This window comes from Nipponia nippon, unplaced genomic scaffold (genome assembly GCF_047370975.1).
Source record: "Nipponia nippon isolate SJK-2023a ecotype South Korea unplaced genomic scaffold, ASM4737097v1 scaffold_11, whole genome shotgun sequence".
Taxonomy (NCBI): Eukaryota; Metazoa; Chordata; class Aves; order Pelecaniformes; family Threskiornithidae; genus Nipponia; species Nipponia nippon.
In genome coordinates, this window is record NW_028262302.1 from 8,904,851 (window position 1) to 8,927,102 (window position 22,252).

A 22,252-nucleotide genomic window follows, 5' to 3' on the forward strand; every position below is an offset into this window, starting at 1 on the left:
GTAAATACCATGTGTCTGTTGTTCATAAGTTTGTCAAGACCCTAAGTCTTGAAAGCCATCTACTTTCTCTTAAAATAACAAAGTAGCTTGCATAGATTGTTTATACCTGCATCCTATTATGGATGCACATATGGTCAGTCTTGAATATCAAAATAACACCTGGAGTAAGTAGGTACCCCTATTTCCCCATCATGTTTTATATCATTCATATACAGACACCTGTAGGAATCTCAGTCCTCAGTTTCCCTTCAGCCTTTTAGCCCTCATTTTCCTCTCAGCCACAGAATTTCAGTTGCAAAGGGCATTAAATATGCATGCAGACAATATATCATAAAATGTTAGCATTAATGTGAGGCACATAACTTGACTGTTTCCTTTGCAGAACTGTTTGTATGCACATTCTACTGCAACTGTGGTCAGAACAGTACTGAACACAAGGTCAGGAACAGGCTGAAACTCAGGTAGGAGCTGGGTCAGATACTGTGAGGACCTATTTTCGTGATTATAATTAAGTGTTGCACCACAGGGATTTTGTGATTTTTTTGTTGGTTTGTTTGGGAAGTTGTTTCGTTTCGTTTTTTTTATTAGCAATAAGGGTGAAATACTGTGTTACCTGTAGGAAAGGAGATGCCTTTCATTAGGACACCACAGCATACAGAAGATAAAGAAAGTGCCACTAAAATAAAAACAAATGAAAAACCTAACACAACAGACGTAAGTTTGCTCTCAGCCTCCAGAGTTGTGGGATTTGAAGGAACTGGTCAAAGAGAAACACCAGTCCTTACCACAGAATACACCTTAATCCGCCTCCTGGGTCTGTTTAGATTTACAGTGCCCAGAGCCGTTAGTTCTAGAGAAGTTGGAATTATCAGAGATCTCAGTCTCCATCTTTGTTTTGGGAACATGTTTAAACTTAGTGCTGAAAGTTGTCAGCAGGCCCATGTCCAGTGGAACGTGTCTGAAGATATCCTCTTCAGTTCTGTATTACTGAAGCCTGGACAACGAGCTCAATGTCAAAACTGTGTCAGTGCACATATTGACAGGGGTTCCACCAGATACAGCTGTCTCCTGAGCCTTGCAGGCTGCCCTTTTACTGCGGCAGAAGAATTTGGCAGAGTAATGCTTGCTTTAGACGTTGCAGAATATACCCTAATTTTCACATTCCTATCTTGGAATTACCCTTCAAGGTAATTCAGAATGTAAATATTTTAAGGATTTCTATGAGACAGGAATACAGAGGTGTGTGGGGTTTTTGGTTTGGTTTTGTTTTGTTTTTAAATATTCATCCAATTTTCTCCTTCTCAATTGTGACTATAGTAAACAAGAGTGAGATAATGTAAGAGAAAGGACAAGCAATGTCAGGAGGTTGCACTTACTAGAAAAAAAAAGAAAAAATCACCTTCCCTGGACATCTGAGTTTCCCTTCCAAGTAGCAAATTACTAAACATCTGTGATTTTATGAATTTCTATGCAGATGAGCAAGGCTGCCTTTATAGATTAAGACTCCAGACTCCAAGGAGCATCTAGTGTCTTCGGTGGCTGAACTCAGCCACCAACTCAGAACTCCGTGAGCTGCTCTGGGTGCAATAGAAGCATGACAATATTCTGTGATCTACATTACAACAGTACCGAAGTTCTCCTGACAGAAGCAACCCAGGATATTCAGAACAGTTCGTTATCAAAATGTATTGTGTATATATATGTACAGCAATTGTTACTACGTTTTGCATTGCAGTTACTATAGAAAGTCCTGACTGTGGTAGGTTGTCTCTTCTCTGTCTTTACACAAGACAATTCTGGGTTCCAATTTTTCTAACCTGATTAATTTTATTCCTGCATTTTCATAGTTCCACTGCTGACAGAACCAAGGGGAAGGTATTAAAATACTCATGTCAACTCATTTACCACCAACATAACATCAAATACTATCCTTCTGGCTTTAATATCTGAAGACTTTTATAAAAGAGAATTATGTTTGTGGAACACTTCAAAAATGTCATCAAGATTAGTTACTAAATCCTGGGGTACAGCATCTTAATGCTCTCGAGATCTGAATGCAAGTATTTTCAAAACTGATTAAAATTTGTGTCAGCCCTCAAACTGCAACACCATCACAGACATTTCAATTGACAGGCTCTGGCTAGAGATGACACAGAACAGAGGTGATTAACAAACTCAAAACCAGATGCAACATTTGCCCCAAGCAAAACAGTTGTGCATCTAGTTTTCTACATATCCAACATCCCAATATGTAATCTAGCTTTCAACTTCCATAAGAAATTGCAGGCAGAGAAAGAGGCCAACATTTTCCAGTTAGAGCCTAGTTATTTATCTGAAGTGTAAACTAATCACCACAGGTGTAAGGGACTGCTTTGGACTCTGTCTCAACATCACTGTTGAATCACCCCCCGCACTTCCTGACCTCGACACCCCGTTTTTGGAGGAGTTGCCGGACCAAACTGTGCTTGCACGCGAGTTGGCAGGAAAGGATACCACCACGTGTAGCACGGACAACATGTACCGCATGTACGAAAATGGGCACTGCGCATGGACGAACCCCCCTATAAAAGGGCTGCATGCTCCTCCCTGGGGGCTGCTGGCTGGCCCTCGCTCCTCCCTTTTCCTCTGAGAACAACGGCTACCTGCCCGCACGGGGCGTGAACCCACGTAACATCGCTGGATCGATGGTGGTGGTAGCTATCCTTATCGCATCTCCTCCTCTGCTTGGTTAGGCATCCTGACTCTCCCCTTCCTCCTCCTCTCTGTCCTGTCGCTGTCCCGTTGTTTGAGAGAATAAAGTTGAAAGGGCTGTACAGCATCTGACATCGTTTCCGTCTTAATCTCGTCCTTAGGATCGTATCGAAACCTCCCCCAACACTGGATCAGGACAACAGGCACTAAACATGTGACTGCTACCATTCTGGTGACTCGTGTAGTTTGGACTTCTAGTGCCTAGCTTGACTACACATATAATACTTTTGGCCTGCATTTTCAACAGCTAATTTAAAAATGAAATCACCACAAACTGCAAAACAAAATACATTCTAGGTATAGAAAACACAACACTGTATTCAATGCAACTTTCCTTAAAACTTTTATGAACATTTAAAATGCAAGTGAGGATCACTCATTTGCTACAATTTACAGAACTAATGCCTTGTATCACAGTTATGTGCAAACATTCCATAGTGATAATACGGGAAGCCACGTTTCACTTCACCACACTAATTACATTAGTCACCTAAAGTAGATCTATATGTATTTTTCTTCCTCTTCTCTTTTTTCTGTCCTGCCTGTCAGCAGTGCAGTCACCAGATTCTAATGCTATGTTATCATACTGCTTGTCATCGATACTGTTTTCAATGATGCTATCCAAATCATGCACCTAATTATTTCTCTTACTAATTTTTCCTGAATGAGGAGCACAAATATTAATTTATTCCTCACAATCTGATCTGCATCTCTTGCTAATCATATTGTATCTAGCCATCAAGAACCATTAATCCAGAAGGTTTAGATTTTTCATGCAAGCACAAATTCTGCGAATTGAATAATCAAAGATGTATACATTCAATCAGTCAAGAGGTGTACTCATTCAGTAAAAGATATATTGCACAAAATAAATTTCTTAAAGTGATGCCTTCTCCATATTTTTCCAGCACTTGAAGTGCTACTCATTCTGACAGGTAATGGTTCATGTAAATATAAGATACAGCTAAAACACCTTCCCCCCCGCCCAGGCTGACATGTGATTTTAGATAGAAACTTTATCAAAGTGAACAGCACCTTACATTTTAAATCTATCTGTAGCACTATTTCAGCATTTGAACTCCATTGACATGGTGATACAGGCTGGTCTGCAAAGGTATTGATTTCTCTTATTTTGTAAGAATATCTCTTTAAATTTAGAAACGTATTACTTATTGATTTTCAGAGATCTTAATTGGCTCATAGAATGAAAATAATTGGCTAAGTTTCATCTTTAGAGGATGAAAAAGCCATAAAATGAATTTTAATGAAGATAAGATCTTCATCAATCTTCATAAGACTGAAAGACTTATATGACTGAAGAAATTCTAATCTTAAATAAACAAATCAATATCTTTCCCTCATAAAATTTGAAATATTTTAACAAACTGACTGTCTGCTGTTACACTCTACTGGACGATACTGTAAGACTACTTTGACCTAATTAAAATGAGAAGTAATTAGTAAATCAAACAATTTCACAGGCATAAGTGTCTAAAAACGCTTATGGAGAAACTAGGGTATTGCATCTTTATAATTTGTGTACTTTGTTTATTTCTTAGCCATAATAGTCAGCCATAACAGCCCTCTATCTATATCATTTCATGCAGAAAAACATATTTAAGATAGTTGCATACATTTGCAAGGTCTTACAGAAACATCCTCAGGTAAAATACAGCAACTGAAATAAAAATTTTCTCTATTAAATTTAAAAATTAATTTAGATTGAACTAACTTCTAAACATGAGTTTAAGAATGTGATTATAATCTTTTTCATCCTCTCCATTTTACATCATATTGTGAGTTTATGGCAACTGTCAGGGACTAAATGTACAACACACATAATTTATTGAAAACAATGACATTTATATAAATCAAAAGAAATTTCTAATATCACATGTACACCAGAGGCAAGTGCATCTACATCCTTCCCACTAACCAGAGACAAATTACACTCAAGTCAAACATGACTGGTCACTTCCAACTGGGAATCAGACTATCTGATAGAAGCAGCTGTTAGAACAGGCTTGACAAAATGCTTTGTTAGTACATAAGTTTAGAAATTCACATCCTTGCATTCCTTGATGTCTCATTAAAAGAAAAACACACTAGTTATTTTCCTGTTACTGCCTCTGTAGGAGAATGGCAGTGGGAAGCAGATAAGAAGTACAAAGTATTTTCTTTTGAGATAATCAGGGAAGTCAAAGATTTCTAACTCAGAGCAATGACAGTGACCCCGCCTGAGCAGTCTTCCATCAGTATTTTCACAGAGCAGGAAATTAGAATTAGAACATCATTCTGATGCTCAAGAAAGCTTGTTCTACAAGCAGAAGTTTAAAAAAAATTGTTTTCTATGGGTTTTTATCCCATTAACTCCTGCCACCAAAGTAACTGGAATTCCTCAGGCCCCACAAAACAAAAAACCAGCATGTTTCAGGTTAGTCTGGAGTTGTATTGGCCAGCTAGAACACAAATGCCGATGGGCATCAGCAAATGAGTTCTGCTTGCCTTATCTTCTATAGGAGCACTCTAGGTCTTTTTAAACCTGTTCAAAGACCAGTTTTCACAAAGCATGTAGGAACTTATTTTGAGACTTGAATTTTTTCCAAATGTAATTTGATGTATTAGTTTGATTTAAATTGGCACAGAAGTTGACAAGGGAAAACAGCAGAAGTAAACGGAACAGTATAGTCCTGTAAATCTATGAAAAGACATAAAAATTTCCTGCTTTTGAACTTCCAAAGTGATGCAACACCATTTCAAAGAAAAGTACCTTCATTAGAAAAATAAACACAAAATACAAAATCCCTGGCTTACTGAATGCCCTGAAACAAGTACAATAAATGTTAAGTACTTGACTACTGAAGCCCCACATAGCATTTTGAAGATATCCTCGTTCTCCTGACAGTCATGAAAGACACTAGAAAACAGTTAATCTTCAGGGATCTTACTAGGAAACAGTTAATCTTCAGGGATCTTACTACCAATGACAAATCTAGACAGGATCCAAACGTACAGAAATCTCCTGTCTTAAATAAAAATGCTACTGCCTCCTTAAATCTCATTTCAGGTTCAAGATAAGTCTTCTAACTAAAATTCCAGTGTCAGAGACTGCTGTTATTCTTTTCACAGAGAATCACTTTAAATAGTATATGTTTACCATAAAAAAGAATGCTAATACTTATTAATATAATTATTATATTATTAGAGTGCATCTAATTGCTAAAAAAAGATCAGTTATGATCTATTTTTGTTACTCTACTGCACTCTCTCACAGAACAAGGTATCCCAGTTTGTTTAAAGTCAAACTTTAGTTCTGAAGCATGATGGAATGGGCAATAAGGAAGTAAATACTGACTTATAAAAGTAATTCCAGAAACCATTATTAATGATAACTGCTGATAAAATCAGATCACTTTTTCTTTGCACATGGGACAGAGAAGTGATCCAAACCATGAATTCATGGGCAACAGCAAATGCTTTTTTTGGTTTATTAACAAGATGGGAGAGAAAAACCTCTGCAAACTCAGATGATCACCTTTCAAAGTTATTTATAGAATAAACTACGAAGAGCATGACAGTTACTCTTAAAGGTTACTCCCTGATCTGGCACATCACGTACCTTGAACATATGGGAAATTATTAAAAAAAAAAAAAACAAACACAACAAAAAAACAACTTACCTGTATGTGCATTACAAGCTGTGCTTTCTCCTTGTCCTTACGCTCTATGCATCTCTTTAGGTCTTCTACCTCTGACATTACAGCATTATGACTCAGCTTTGTTTTAAGCTCTAAAATATGTTTCTCCAATTCTTGCTTCTCTCCCTCGTATCTCTCAGCTACTATAAAATAGTGAGAACAGAACAATAGGACCAGTAGAAACACCAAGTTGTGGTAATTTTTTTTTTCCCCCCTCATTTCTCTTTTGGCAATTTTCTTCTCTACTTGAGACTATTCTACAACTATTTATTTTGATCAAATTATCTGTAAAAAATGGCTATACCTATATCATAACCTTTTACTGAATGAGACAGTTATTTCTGTTTATCTATCCATTTTATGGGGGTTTTCCCTTCTTTCCCCTCTCACCCCCCAAAAAAACAAAACAAAACAAAAAAAAACAATGATAAAATAGGACAGAAGAAACAATGGGCAAATTCTGGTGTAAACAAAACTTGGCCACAAACTTCAAGGCCAGGATTTTATCACACCAGAGTAAAACCTCCTGATTTGGAAGTCACACTATCTGTGAATTTTATGCCTGAATCCTACAACTACAATAGAAGTTCTTGATGAGAGTAAGCTGTAAATTTCCTCAAGAAGTTCAAACGTCTTTAGTCATAAACAACTACTAGATGCAAAGAAAATCTCTTTTTGTATTCTTCCCATGCTTTTTTGAAGAAACGGAAATAACACAGTAAGGAGAAACACAACTGCATAAATTATATAAATATGTGTATATCTTAATAGCTCCAATACATATTTTTTTTTCCTTCTTCATATTTTTACAACAGTTTTGATTTATAATTATAAAGCAAATGGAAAAATTACAATACACTTTTGTTAACATGAAAGGCATATTGTTTCAAATAAATTCACTTTTAAGCAGATACATTAACATGACCGGAGAAAAACTATAAAAATGACTATTTTGTGTTACATTTCTGAAGCTAAGCCACGTACAAAATCTAGCCATTTTCCAGTGCTCTGTATGAGATTTGTAAAACCGGGAGTCAGAGTCCTATTTTAATAACCAAGATAATTCAGTAGCTGAAGTATGAAAATATAAAAAGAAGTCATTAACCAAACCAATTAAACATTCACAGAGATGCTGGACTTGGAGTCACTATTCCTCTATTATTTTGAGTAATATATTTGTATGTTAATAAGGAGAAAGATAAAGACTTTCTCTAATGCCTTTTTGATTATGTTTGAAAAGTTTAAATATAGATAGATAACTAACAATGTAGTGAAGACCTTGCTAAAGTGGTAATTTAATATGCAATTACATCTTGAAATTGTTTAAAATATTTTTCTTCTAAATATAATTGTTCCATCTCTAAAATTCTAACGTACTGCAAACAGAAGCCCTAACTGCATCATACTGGAAAATTTTCTTAACCTCTCTGGAATGTATTGTAGGCCTTAGAAATTCTGTCAGAAATTCAGTGTTATTAACCAGCTACATAAATGACTTTTGTCATGATTTTCAAGATGGCAGAATTTAAACTGCAAATGGACTGAAATGTAAAATTGCTGAAAAATTATTATTCAAAAATATTTCAAACATTTTTCTTCTGTAAAAAACACTATCCACTTTGCTGAAATTGTCTGTAATAATCTTCATTTGTTTTAATCATGCAAATCATGGTATTTTAGCCTAAATTTTAACTCTCATTGCTATTTATTTGTTAATATTCAGGTGCCAGTACTTACTAACTTAAAGCTGAGGAGTTAAATGGCTGTTTTTGTTGAAACAGTAGAATTAGACTGAAACTCAGACAGAATTAATGTCCAGGCTAATTAACTAATTTTCAGGCCTCTAGTGCAAAATTTGAGAGTTGTACCTGTTCTAATTCTCCTGTCATCATCTTGTACATCCTGGTAGTTCTGGCGGTGCATAGCAACATGTGAAATTTGATGTTGCAGCTCTATGCGGTCTTCTTCTGCTCTCAAAAGTTGGGAACGAAGATCCTCAATCTAAAATGCATGTACAAGTATCAAATGTTTAATGAAAAACAGAATGAAACAGCGTACTTTTATTAAATGCTACAAAAACCAAAAATGACTACACACAAGTAATATTTATAAAGAAATCTCAAGAGTACTGCAGATGGCAAACAAAAAAACCCGAACTTCCTAATTATAGGCCACAAAGTGATTATTCAAAATTAAACATTTTAATTTGTTATGTTGACCATGGATAAGCACTAATTTCTCTAGACTAAACAAAATGCTACCATTTTATATGTTGCAACTGCCTTTTTACATTGCTAGTGAAAGTATCTATACAAGTTTAATAAGCAAGGTATTGTATTTAACTACTAGTCAAAAATAAAATGTACTTATTCTTAAGAAATATACAGGTTTTTTACATTTTTCCTTCCCAAAACAATGTTATCAGAGTATGAGATAGGAAGATTAGCAAAAAGACTCAGACAGAGTCTAATATGAAAACTTTAGGATTTTCACCACACCAAAGCAGTTACCTGATGCAAAAGAGCTTCTCTACTTCCTTCTGATTCATTCAACTTTTTCCGGGACTGCTCCAATTCCTGCTCAAGCTTTCATTACAGAAGATAATGAAGAAAGAAAAGCAATGTATGCATCATAGTACAAAAGTGTATTTTAACTGCTTAATTCTGGCACAAATTAATTGATATAAGCATCTATTTAAAACAAGGCATAATATACACACTATTTTTGTTTGTCAAAAATTTTAAAGCAAACTTTCATTTGTACTAAATCCCTGCTATATTTATTTAAATTACATAAGGAGAATTTAACTTACAGTCTATAATTTTTGTACAATATTCTACATCACATGAAGATACAAAGTGGTATATATAATCCAAAACAAAAAAGCATGAAAGCAAATTTTTACTGGGATAAAAGTAAAAGAAAGGAAGATAAACTTTTTTTAAAAGTTTCAAAAACATTGTCTCTGGATTTGAAACATACTTCCAAATTCAAATTAAAATTAACCATGACTTAACATTTGAAGTCACCTTTGTTACATAGTTTATTCATAACAGTATTAAAGATGACATGCATTAGTAGAACTGGTAATTGGTAAATTCTGTGCTTTTTCTGTGTTATGCAAAAAGATGTATTTGAATTATTCTGGAAACAAGATGACTGAAAAATTGAAGTGCCCAGAATTTCTTACAATTAGAATTTTTCCTAAAAATATAATATTAAGGGAATTTAAAAATTTTTAATCAAAAATAGTCAGGAAACTGAAAACCATTTAGGAAAAAAACCCAGAAAACAGAAGATACAAAATATTTTTTTACTTCTACCATAAATAGTTCAAAGATCACAAAGATCCACATAGAAATAAATATAGTTTTTGACTGCGGAAATTGTTATTGCAGAGATAGCAATCTCAAAGAGGACGTTGAGAGGCTGGCAAAGGGGCAAAGTAAACAGGACCAGCATTAATGGAATGAAGAGAGTAACATAACATAAAACACTACATAAGTGGTTTAGCATAAATGGGTATAACTTTGAAAATATTGACAAAAATGCTAAACTCTATGTAAGAGAAAAAAAAAATCTAGAAAAAGTGTACTTTGGTTCTAGCATCCTGCCAGAACAGAAATATAAGGACTCTTGTTTTCTATGAACAGGAAGAGAGCAATATGGCAACAGATAGTTCAGTAAGAGTAATTAATAATAACCACAGTGCAAAATAACTAGCATGCATTAGTTGCAGGGATGAAGAAGAGCTGCATCTTTGAGCTGCTGCAAATAAGCAACAGCAAATTATGTATAAATTCAGAGACAAATCAGAGAAAGAAATCAAGGATAATCCCCAAATTATAAACTTGTCTGCCTGGCAGGATGGAAGAGTTGTTAGAAGTAACACACTATAACTAAAGAGCTTTGAAGGAAAGACAGAAGTTCAGCATAGATATATTCACAGTGCCTCTGATGCAAAAAAAACCCTTGCTATCTTAAAGAGTAGAGAAAGTTTTATCCTGCTGGTTTCTCTGAAAAAGGAAGCATATACTGTAACATATGACACTATACACTTATTTAAAACCAAACAAGAAAGGAGAAAATTAAGTCTTACTTGGTTCTTTTCACTTTCATATTTCACAAGTTTATTTTTCATGAGTTCTTCTGTTTCATCTGCTTTAGCATCTTGCTTCCTCAAAGCCTTTAATGGGGAAAATTATAATGTGAACTTCATTATAAAAGTTACAGAAGTCTTCTTTGTAAGTCTGTTCATATGAAAGAATCTGCTGATAAATTAAGAAAGAAGATCTAGACAAATGCTTTCTGTCTATGTCTAATATTTCCATGTGGAGCCAATGTATATTATTATGAAAAAATAAATATAAGTCTATGGATACATAAACACATCCATGCACAGAACAGGGCCAAATACAAAGTCAAAACTAGCACTAACATCCTTCCAATGTATAGAGCTCCAGACGCTCAAGGCTGACCCCAAACACTTTGAGATGAAGGTCTAAGAAGCTCAAGAGATCCCCTACAGATAAGCTGTGAACATATCAGATAAAAAGAGTATATTCTCTAATATAAAATATGCATGATATGAAATACAATACACTGTAGTAACAAAAACACTACCATAAGGTTGTGTTGGAAGCCAAAAAAAGGAAAAAGTTATTTTTATCTGAATCTGGACAGATGCTTAGAATTGCAGTATTAAGACAGAATAAGCTGAAACTTTCCTGATCAAAAATTACTGACATTGATGTGCCCTACTTTGGGGGGGGGGGGGGGGGAAATCCATGGGGAATTTTCCTGTCCCCTCCTCAAACTGAAGCATCTAAAACCACGTACATTTTCTAAAGCATCTTACAAAAATAAAATTGCCTTGAATATCAATTTCAAAATCTTTTCCCTCTGCAAACCAACACTATTTGCACAACATAGCCAAACACTGGCAAAGGAATGCACTAGGCATCACAGACATTAATGACACATACAATTTGCAACATACATAACCCAAGTTTGGATACCTCAAGTCATAACAATGTCATTGGCTCATCTTAAATATCACTTAGAAACACCAGCTGAGAGAGATCACTAGCCATACTGACAGAATTTGCTGTGAATTTGAGTAACTGTTTTAATAAATCTTGTTTCTTTGCTGCACAACACAACCAAGTATTTTTCACACTAGCCACAAATCAGAGACCTTAGCATACACCTTTTGCTTTCGTCCAATATCAAGAAGTATAAGTACATCTGTTCCTTCCACCCTTAGTTGCCAAAAATAAACAGAACAACAGAAAGACATAGCCTGTCCAGAAAGAAACGTCTTTTTCCCAGTCTGTTCTTCCTGAGCAGCATTTGTATTTTACATTTTAAAGGAATATCTCCTTAAACAAATATCCCTGAAATTTGCCCCTATAATTAGTGAAATTTCATTCAGGTTTTGAACACTTTCTCTTCACTTTATACTGGGGAATGATTTCACGGTTAGAAAATAGAAGGCAAGATATTAATCAACCTCAGTGAAGTCAGGCATCCAGCTTTAGAAATTTTGCTTTTAAAAGTAGCTTTGTGGAGAAAATAAATGGATTTATATACTTATCTCAGTCTTATATCCTCACCTCAGGAAACATAAGGGTTTCAGTATAGTTGTCCAAACTCTCCTCTTTGAACAGTTTACACTAAAAACTGAGATTGTGGAAGATATTTATCATAACTATGCTACTGAAAATATCATGCTACATAAAGAATTACACTTTTAATCTTACCGATTCATAATTAGATACTGTAAGACTGTAACATATTTAAGATATTTCTCTAAGTGTTCAGTACAGATTCAAATCTGTCATTCCAGTCAACTATAAAACTCAACACTGCACACAGACCTGACACACTCCCATTTTACTCAGAAAGACTCTAGGGAGAACTCCCAAAAACCTACATGAACAAAACAAACAAACAAAAAAACAAAACAAAACAATCAATCAGCACTTCAGCTAATGCCATTATTGCACGAATTTTTTGGTTGGTTGGTTGTTTTTTCTATGACAAAGTACCAGTTCAGAACAGTCTACTAGAGATATATGATGTGTACTAACTGCAGTTGAGCTTCATTTTCACTAGCAAAATTAGAAGCTTTGCTATATACAGTCAACTGTATGCCAGCCTTATTTTTGACACTAAATTAATGATTAATATAGGACCAAAAATGCATGTCTTCATTTGCAGAGTTTGCTAGAGACGTCAGCATCATAAGGAAAATGTTAAAGCTGGGCTGGAATTAGAAATACTAGGAAAATTGTCAAAGATTTCCTTACTGAAGGCAAAAAGTATGTCTCTGCATCAGTAGTACATCCTAATTCCCAGAAGAAACCACAGAAATTACTATGCCATTCCAACTTATCAGGATCACTGAATGATATTTAGGCTACTAAATAGCAATAACTTCAAATAAAAAGGCAGACTTTCCTATCACTGATACTACAAATATGATGTTCAGTTTTATTTTCTGTATATTGTAAAAATAGCCCATAATAATTTCATCTTTAAGAAAAATATCACAAAAAGAATGTGATGTTACAGTAAATTAAACATAGCACATGTGCACTGCTTCAGCTGCGAAACATGCATTTTTCCAGTAGGTGCTAGGTAGGCAATCAGTTAACGAATCAAAATGTCATTAAGAAATGGAAACATCTGGTCATCCACAGCCAGACAAGCATCAGCTGTTACTGACAATTCAGAAACTACATAGGTAAAAGTTAATTCTGTTTTCCCTTCTTCTTGTACTCCTTTTCAAATAATTTTCTCTCACTGTTTTGTGCCACTCTTGTTTTTTTTCCATTAAAGGTTTCTCTATGTAAGGTTTCTCTTGGGAAAGGAAGGGCTAAAGAAAAAAAAAAACCCTCCCATTTAGAGATCCAGCTGATTCTTTGATTTCATTTGTTGTCTCCAAAGAAGGGGTTGGGGGAGTCAAATGGTCAAAAATGGGAACTAGGAAGGGGATGCTGAGGACAGTGCTTCCAACACATGCTCCTCCCTGATGGCTCCCAAGCAGCAGGCAGATGCTGCCCAGGAGAGTTCTGCCTGGCAGTGCTGAAGCACCAAGGAACGGGAACAGGCCTACAGTCATTAGGATTCCACTAATTCTAGATCCTCCTCTTGAAAGCGTTAATGTCCAGGTTGGCCAGGGGGAGGCTGACAAGGAGGTTGATGAGGCCTTGGAAGGGGCATGCATGCGGGAGGCCACAAAGAAACAGAGAACTTCCATCTAAAGAGGTCTTCACAGCATGGTTTCAGGATGGACCAGCCAGACATTACACGGCCTGCCTACGTGGTCAGAAACAGGCTCTTGTCCCTGACAGGCTAGATGAACTTTTGATTTGACCCAGTAGAGCAATTCTTACAGGTCTTTTTAAAGAGCTCACTAGCATAAGATAGTATTAGAATATTAACATACCTGGTACACCCCAGCTCAGCGTACCTCGTCCATATACAGTATATCGGACCCCAAAACTTGAAGTAGATAAATAATTTACTCCCTGCTAGACAGACATTTTTTTTCTTATATGTGGAGAAAACTATGCGGAGGCTTCCGTAACAACAGTTCTCAATCTTTCCAACTTATGAAATCTTCCAATAGCAAATCATAACTTTTACTGCAATTTAAGCCTACTAACTTTTCTTAGGGTTTGGGTTTTGTTTGGTTTTGTTTTTTTAAATAAAAAGACCACAAACTGAAATTTGCTCTTTCAAAGTGAGACTGATCAGTGAATTATAATCATACTAGCAGAAACACACAAGCAGACCAACCCCATGCTATATTTTAAAATAAGGCAAAAATGTACCACATCCTAACCTGAAGGAAAATTCTTTCCCTAACTTGCTACATTTAGCAGCTAGTATGGGTTTGAGTATGTCACCTAGACATACCAGCCAGGCATTTAAAGACAGACTGCCTAGATATTTCAGTGACAAATATGTATGAGACTAGCTCATGTTCCAAGACAGAGTCAGATTCAAACTACAATCAAAACAGAAACCATTAGCCACAGGTGGCATAGCACAGAGCCAAGGGGCAAGCATCAATGATGCATTAAAACATCCAGATGGCTCAGAGCACAGATCAAGTTTATGTTTGTCTAAAAAGATCAGAGATGAAGACATGCAAAAAAGAATTTTCCATAACGCTTTTGACTGTCAGTCTACCCCACTCTCTGTTGAAAGTCCACCAGCCTCTTGCACTTCACGGTATGTGCAGTGGCAGGCAAACAGAATCGAAGTATCCAGTTGCACAAAGGAAAAAAATGCTTTCTGGCCTATCCAAGTTATTAGCTTAAGATATAACTATAGTCATTGCTTTGCCACAGTCAGCAGGTTCAAAATGTTCTATAAAGATGATTCTGTTCACCTAAAGCATGCAAAGCATGAACACACGGATTCATTTCACCAAAATCCAGGAAGCCAAGCACAGAAATTAGTAAAGCCATCCAGGACATCCAATGCATATAAAAGCTGTTTAAAGCCCATTTTTAAGAATGATACTTGATCTCGTTTTAGAAAATGGATGCATAAATGCAAACAAACAGTACAAGGTTCACGTTCAAAATAAAGCACTGAAGAATATCAAAATAGTTTTAGTTTACACAACAAATGTGTTTTGTTAAAGCAACCCATATAGCCAGTAGCTCTGGCAAGATGAGCATATTTGTTCTCCTTTCTAATCAGAAACACATTTGTATCAGGAATATAGAAGAAAGTGAAGATGTATGATTTCTATGAATTTGTTTGCTAATTGCAATTTTCTAATTTGCAGTAACTGCTGTTTAAACAGATAGTGTTTAAACACACCACTACACACTAAGTTAAAAGATACATAAAAATGTAGAGAAAATTTTTATCCACCTAAACACAGCACATACAGACTACAGATTCAAAATAATAACGTAAATTTAGATGTTAAAGATGCAAAATTTTGTATGTCAAATTTCCTTTATGTTCAGTATATAACTACATATCATCTTGGTTAATAATTAGTCTATAATAGTAGTGCAATACAAAAAAAGTTTGCACATCAGACAAAAGACAAGACAGACAAGAGAAACACTGAAACAAATGTTTCATCATGTTCAGTTAGACCCTAAAAATATATAATTTAATAATTGAGATTTAGGGAGATGATTCTCTTAAGATGGTAAAATACTGACAAGCAGTGGTCAGTTATGGGCACTGCACTTTCCTTAAAAATAATAACTATTAACATTTAAATCTCACAAGATTTCTTAATTAAAGCAACTACTGATCAAGTCCAAAAGTCAAATTTGATTTTGTTTCATTTGAAATGTGTAACAGGCAAACTAATGAAAAAATTTTCTCATTAAATAGCCACAAATGCTTTAAATAGCATTTCTTTGTAAATCATTCAGGCTGTATTAAATGACAGGATTTCAGAACTCAGTCCAAACCCTACCCTCCTTCCAGTAATGTTACTTGGGAAGCATCTTGGAGAAATAAAAGAGGACAGAAAGAGACTTTAATAGAACATTACATCCACGCAATGATCACCACAAGACTGAGGCCACTGACAGAGCTAAGACTCTAACTCATAATTCAAATTAGAAAGGACAAGAAACAGAATAACAAAATAAAAAGCCCTTCTTAAAAATTATGTAGAAACATGCTTCATCCAAATAACAACTGCAGCAAAATACTTAGTTATTTACTTTATTCTCACTAAGGTATGCAAAAGTACACAAAGCAATTCATGTACATTCTTTCTAACATGCAGCAACTTAAGCTACAGAGATACACACCAGGCCCTAGGAACATTTATGTGTTATAAAGACTACTTCTTTATATATTCCTCAGTACATACTGTCCTCACGCACTTCAAGCTCTCAGATGGAAAGCTTTCTCTCCTAATCAGTACCTGCAGGAGGCATGTCTACCCTTCCCTCTCCTCCAACATGGTGTATTTGTATAAATGGAGGACCATGTTCTCACAGTCCTCAATCCCAGAGCTATTAAAAGAAAGGGGCAACAGAAGATGAGGGGCAATGGAAGACAAGGGGCAACTGAGCAAATGGCTATCATTCCTCAAAGAAATTCAGGTTAGTGATAAGCAACATTCTATTCCTAATGGACTGCCCATACACATATTTACATGGGTGAATCCAAGCACCCCACTCCAAATCAAGTAGGGACCAAAAAAATCCAAAACCATCACTATCCCAGTTGGTGTTAGTATTGCAGACAAGTGTCATTAAAGAAAATTAGAAAAATTAAACTATCATCTCCAAGCCTTCTTGCAGAGAACCAGCACAGATATTTATTAGAGTTTACTGGCTCGGGTTTACCCCTAAATGTCTTCATGCTTCAACGGTGGAGGACATCTCATTTACTGGAAAGCAGCTTGGTTGCTGCTTCTGATACTCCTGATACTCCAAGCCAAATATAAGCCACCACAAGAGGAACAGCTGATTAAAAAGTCAAGCTGCAGAAAAAGGCAACGAGCCTCTCCCTATGTTAACTGTGTTCATTAAGAGTATTTTCATCTACAACATCCCCTAAGAATCTTTGAGTGAGCACACACTTGTATGGATGTACTGAATGAAGAGATCCACCTTTTCAGCAGCTGGTTCGTTCTGTATATCCCATGAGAGATTAAAGGAGTGCACTTGACTTGAGAATAGCATCTGCAATAGCTGAGTATCAAAGCAGCATGAAAGAACATATTTCACAATAAGGAAGAAAACCAGCCATGTCATATATTGTGTTAAGAAGTTGCTGTTCTTAATGTACAATGTAGCCACATTTCAACTCTAAGGCAGTCAAGAAATAAGTAAGCTTCCACACTGGAGTCTCTGAGAATATCTGTTCTTGAAAATTCTTTCACCCAGCAAGCCATCTTTGTGGCAAATGCTACCACCAAGTGATGAGTGATTAGTAAGATCCAGTGATTCTGATCAGGAATTCTATTATTTTTTTTTTTCTTTTTTTCTTTTTTTTTTTAAATAATTACCTTGTAGGCTTTGCTGAAATTGCTTACTTAAAATATAGGATATTAAAAAAACCATAAAAAATGGTGTAAACTATAGAGTTTTTCCAACAACTTTGCTCAGAGATCTTTAAAGCCAAAAATTTAATTTTGTCTATAGTACAGAAAAATAAAAAATAGCCAAAATACACCAAACAATTACATTAATGCAAGTAACGAACAAATCAACAAGAAGCCAACTACTACTCAGCTTGAAAATATGTTGTTGAAATAACAACATTTTTAAACAATTCATATTCATAAATTTTAAATACTTCATGGTCATAAATTACATTATTCATTCTATTTGGTTTGCCATACTGAATCTATTCATCTATAATACCACATACAAAGAAAATAATTTGAAAAATCAAAACCCAGAAGCTCAAAAACTCAAATCTGCTACACCTGATTCTCAGACCATTTTGGTGTTGGCATTTTTTCCTGTTAGTTTTTGAGATTAGATCAGTTCTGAACTTTTTGCCTCCCTAGACATTCTCATATTCCCATTTCTTCTGTAATTTATATTCCACAACAAAGTAATTTTCTTCACCAAGCTTCCCCACACAGCAACCTCTCAGGACAGTAGTACAGAGAGAGGCAGCGTGTACAGGATCCAGACTATTTTGCTCTCAAAACCAAGTGTTTTTCAAAAGGTGGGATGCAAGGTCATCCAATTTGCCAATGTGAGAGCTAAAGAGCTCAGCCAACTGCTCAAGACATGTTGAACCATTCCTGATAAATACAAACACCATCCAGAAAGGAGACCATTTTATACCTAGAGAAGGACAAATTAACATGAATGTTCAATGGGGAAGGAAGATGGGATAGCTGGATGGAAGCTTGTAATAAGGGTCTGAGATCTAAGGACCTTAGATATTGGAGTCCAAAGACATCTGGCATGTAGGAAGTTGCAAGTCTGTCACAAAGATGTTCTCCAAGCTGTTAAGATGGCTATGAGAGAAGAAGCAGCAGGAAGAGGGCATACTGTTTGTTGCTACTGGGAGAGTAACAGAACTCTGCGTTTCAAGAGCGATGCTGTCTCTATATTCCTCTGTAATCTGTCAAAGAAAGCCTAATACCTATTGAAAGAAGCTCCATTCTACACTTGTCATCTGACACCACCAGGTTCTGTTTTGCATGTTAGAAGTTAGAAGCTCCTGAAAAATCCATAATTCATTGCAACAGGGTACTCTATGTTTTATTAGGATTCCCAAATACAGTGACAAGAGTCCAGTCCAAGAAATCCAGAGTCATGACTGAGATCAGCCACCCAGAAGGACGATTTGGAGATATGAACCCCTGCTTGAGAGAGTGAAGATGACCACCAAGAATGTGATTCTCCTCCAAGTAGCAGCAGCTATGAATGCATGGCACACGGAATAAGCCTGTCAAGATTGGCTCTGAATCTTGGCTTGGGGAAATTCCTAATAGTAGAAGTTTACCAAGCAGACTAATAGGTGTTGAGCTTTCCTGCAAACTGACAACGAGGACTATATGTTGAAGTTTTGAACAGTGGTGTCAAAAAAAAAAAAAAAAAAAAAAAAAAAATCTTTTAAACAGAAAGGGGCTCCTCAGGAAAAACAATTTACAAAAATATGCACGGAACAAAACAGAATTTGCAGGAGAAAGGATTAAAACATCTTCATCTACAGCTGAAGAGCTTAGGAGAATGGAAGGTCAGGGATGTACCTAGTATTTCATATTCATTCTGCATAAAATTCAAAAGATGAGCTAGTAGGAATAAAGGTATCCAGCTTGAGGGCTCATGACCACATAGGCAACCACATGAAAGTCTTTGAAATACATTTGAATTCATTCACTTGAATTCAAGTTTTCCTTCTAAGGAAATCATAGCAGTGTCAATGTATCTTTACAGATACACGTCATTATCCCTTTAAAAAGATAAGATATTGTTCCAATCTGCAGATAACACTATCAAATGAAACCATCTCATTCCATTAAGCATCCTTCTACTGGAGACTGAAGGCACAACCGAAGAATCTAGAAATGGATATAGGCATATTAAAGAGCAATGAAAACTGTCATAAAGCACTCTGGTTCTTTTCCACCCACTAGGACATCAACAGGGGGAAAAAAATGAAACAGTGACTCTTTCTGAAATGCAGTGCTTCTGCTAGTAAGCATTTTGATAAACTTTATTTTTTATCTATATCAAAAAAGCATCTTATCTGATTAAATATGACCTCTTTCAATAGTCTCTAGCCTTACATGAAACACAAAGTGTCAATCTAAATTAAGGTTCCTCAATATCACTGCACAGTATAAAACAACTGCCTTCTAAAAAGCATGTATACTGTCACTAATTTTGAAAGTGAAAAACGAGGAATTGCACATTTCTTCTCAACTACAGTATTCTACTGTATAGTTAGAGATAACATTGCAAATCATATCTTAAAGGGAGCGAAATAATAAGTTACACTATGTTAAGACACAGATTTTCCAAATAGCAGTAAAATCAGAAACAGAGATGCACTTTCCATACATTTCCTAAAACAAGTAGAAAAAAAGCTAGTAGCTGTCTCCAATTTTAATTCATAATATAAACATTTTTATTTGTCTCCTAAACAATATTTTATACTTCATCAGATACTGTTGAATGAAACTGTTTGAAAAGCAATGAACAGCTGTCTGGCCACTACAGTGCATTTGATTGCTTGTTGAAATAAATTAAAAATAAACTGCTCACTGCAAGCAAAGTTTACATTTTAGAAAACAAAATGTTTTAACTGAGACAACCCAGCTAATGACTTCTTTTGTTTGTTTGGGGTTTGAGGGAGGGCATAGGGGGCGGGTTCTTTTAAAGAATGTTTGTGTCAGTTACCAAAAAGGTCTAAACATAGAAAAGACAGTATCATGAAGAACAGAGACTGGACTTGCTATCATCTGGTCGCCAAAACAGAGCTGGACTGATACAGTTAAAAGAATGTGCCAAAGATATGAGCACTTTTCCCAGTTTGACAGGTCCAGGCTCACAAATGCAGCACATTCCTAACTTAATCCTGAATACACAGGAAGTTTTCATTTGCATACCTCTTGTAACTGAAGAGACATATGTCCCAGTTGGTCCTGGCGCCTTTCTACAAGTTGTCTTTCAGCACGTATTTCTTGTTCTATCTCCTGAAGTCTTCTCTCCACCCGTTCTGATACCTTCAAAAAGAAAAAAAACCACCCTGCAGGAAATTAGTGTGTCTTTTACCACATATTAAGATAACAATGGCAAAAAAGGTAAATGGACTATGGGGCAGAAAGAAGAGAGAACAAAACTTTTATTTTATTAAATGAGATTTAGAATGGTACAGATAATAACTAGTTATAGCAGTAAGTAGTCCAGAAGTATTCAAGCAGGGATCTGGCCTGCTATCTTGCTAGCAATATCCTCCTTTAGATATGTGCATGTTTTTCTCTACAGTGGTGGTTCTACTCAAGTGTTAAGCATCTCAATATCAAGCTTGGTGCAGCCTAACCTGAAGCTGCAATACAAAAAATCTTAGCTTCTCTGCCACATGCCTGATTAATCTCTGGAGAGTCATTTCTCTCACATCTCCAGTCTGTAAAACAGACCAATGGTTGCCTCTTTCATACTCTGAAATCTGTGAGTGAAAAGTAGTAAAAAACAGCTAAGTACATCAGAATGTAATAGCACAAGATAATTACATCACTTTAAGACTTCTTCCCAATATTTTGTGAATCCATGTACAAACTAATACAAATAACACTAGTTATTTGTTAAAGCAATTTGGATTATAAACAAAATAATTCAACCTTTAAACTACAATACCAGAACTACTTTATTTTTGCATTTCAAGCTGCTAGCAGACAGCACCCTCTTGTGGGCAGCAAATTAAATTTATATTGTTAAAGATTAGCAAGGAAAATATTTATGTATCATTTCCTCCCTACCTTAAAATTAATTATTTTTAAAAAAATCACTAGAAAGTAATATATCTATTACCAAATGGTATTTACATAAAAAGACAAAGATTTAAAACACCATTCAACTACTAGTTTCTGATGTATGTAGAGGGGAAAAAGTTGTCATCTGTACTTTCACCATTAAACACACTTCTACTAGCACTAGGCATATACGCAGACAGAAAATTTGAGCAACACAGTTGTGTAGCAACAGAAACATAATTAAGGTTACATTTATATTCTGGGCTTTACAAGTACATCAGGTTTAAAGAATGAAACAGTCTTCATTCTTTCTTCTTTCTAAAGAATGAATCAGTCTTTCAAACACATCAGTTTGAAAACATCTCTTGTTTGCGCAGCCAGATGAATAGTCAGATTACAATTTGGAATTTTGTGTTTTCTCTTAAAACCATCAGGAGATGCTCAACAAATGTACTGCATCAAACCACGCTCTTTCATGTAAGTTATGAAAGCTCTGGAATCACAATCCAGCATAATTACTTAGTAAAAACTAATGCATAAAAAATAAGGACCATATCACAACATTTGTTTTGAAAACTACTACTTAGTGTTACTTCTAATAATTCACAAAATACTGCAGCTAACAGAAACAACAATGCTATGTAGCAGGAAAGAAAATAACACTTTGTCATTAAACTTGTTATATCTTTGCTGAAAACTGGAAAATATCTGTCATCCTTTTCTCCAGATATATCTAAAGTACACAAATGAAACAAAGTAATGTTTTTACATTTTAAAAAAATCTCGGCTACATGCTTCTGAAGGCAGAAGCTTTCTCAGCTCTCCCACACACCTTTTTCCAGTGAAGATAAGCAAG

At 35.4% G+C, this 22,252-nt stretch overlaps 1 protein-coding gene across 7 annotated transcripts in view; it reads right to left on the reverse strand.

Annotated features, from left to right (window-relative positions):
• The window catches only part of CEP128 (centrosomal protein 128), a 137,160-nt gene that overhangs the window by 92,429 nt on the left and 22,479 nt on the right, over positions 1 to 22,252 (reverse strand). For all 7 annotated transcript variants that reach the window (XR_015702264.1, XM_087747440.1, XM_087747436.1 and 4 more), the window contains exons 8-12: positions 20,533 to 20,649; positions 10,549 to 10,635; positions 8,960 to 9,034; positions 8,318 to 8,450; positions 6,432 to 6,592 (exon numbers count right to left, since the gene is read on the reverse strand). Coding sequence is in view for 6 of the 7 variants with exons in the window: in XM_087747440.1 (XP_087603566.1) it covers positions 6,432 to 6,592; positions 8,318 to 8,450; positions 8,960 to 9,034; positions 10,549 to 10,635; positions 20,533 to 20,649 (573 nt within the window). In the remaining variant the exon portion in view is untranslated. The remainder of the gene's footprint in view (positions 1 to 6,431; positions 6,593 to 8,317; positions 8,451 to 8,959; positions 9,035 to 10,548; positions 10,636 to 20,532; positions 20,650 to 22,252) is intronic.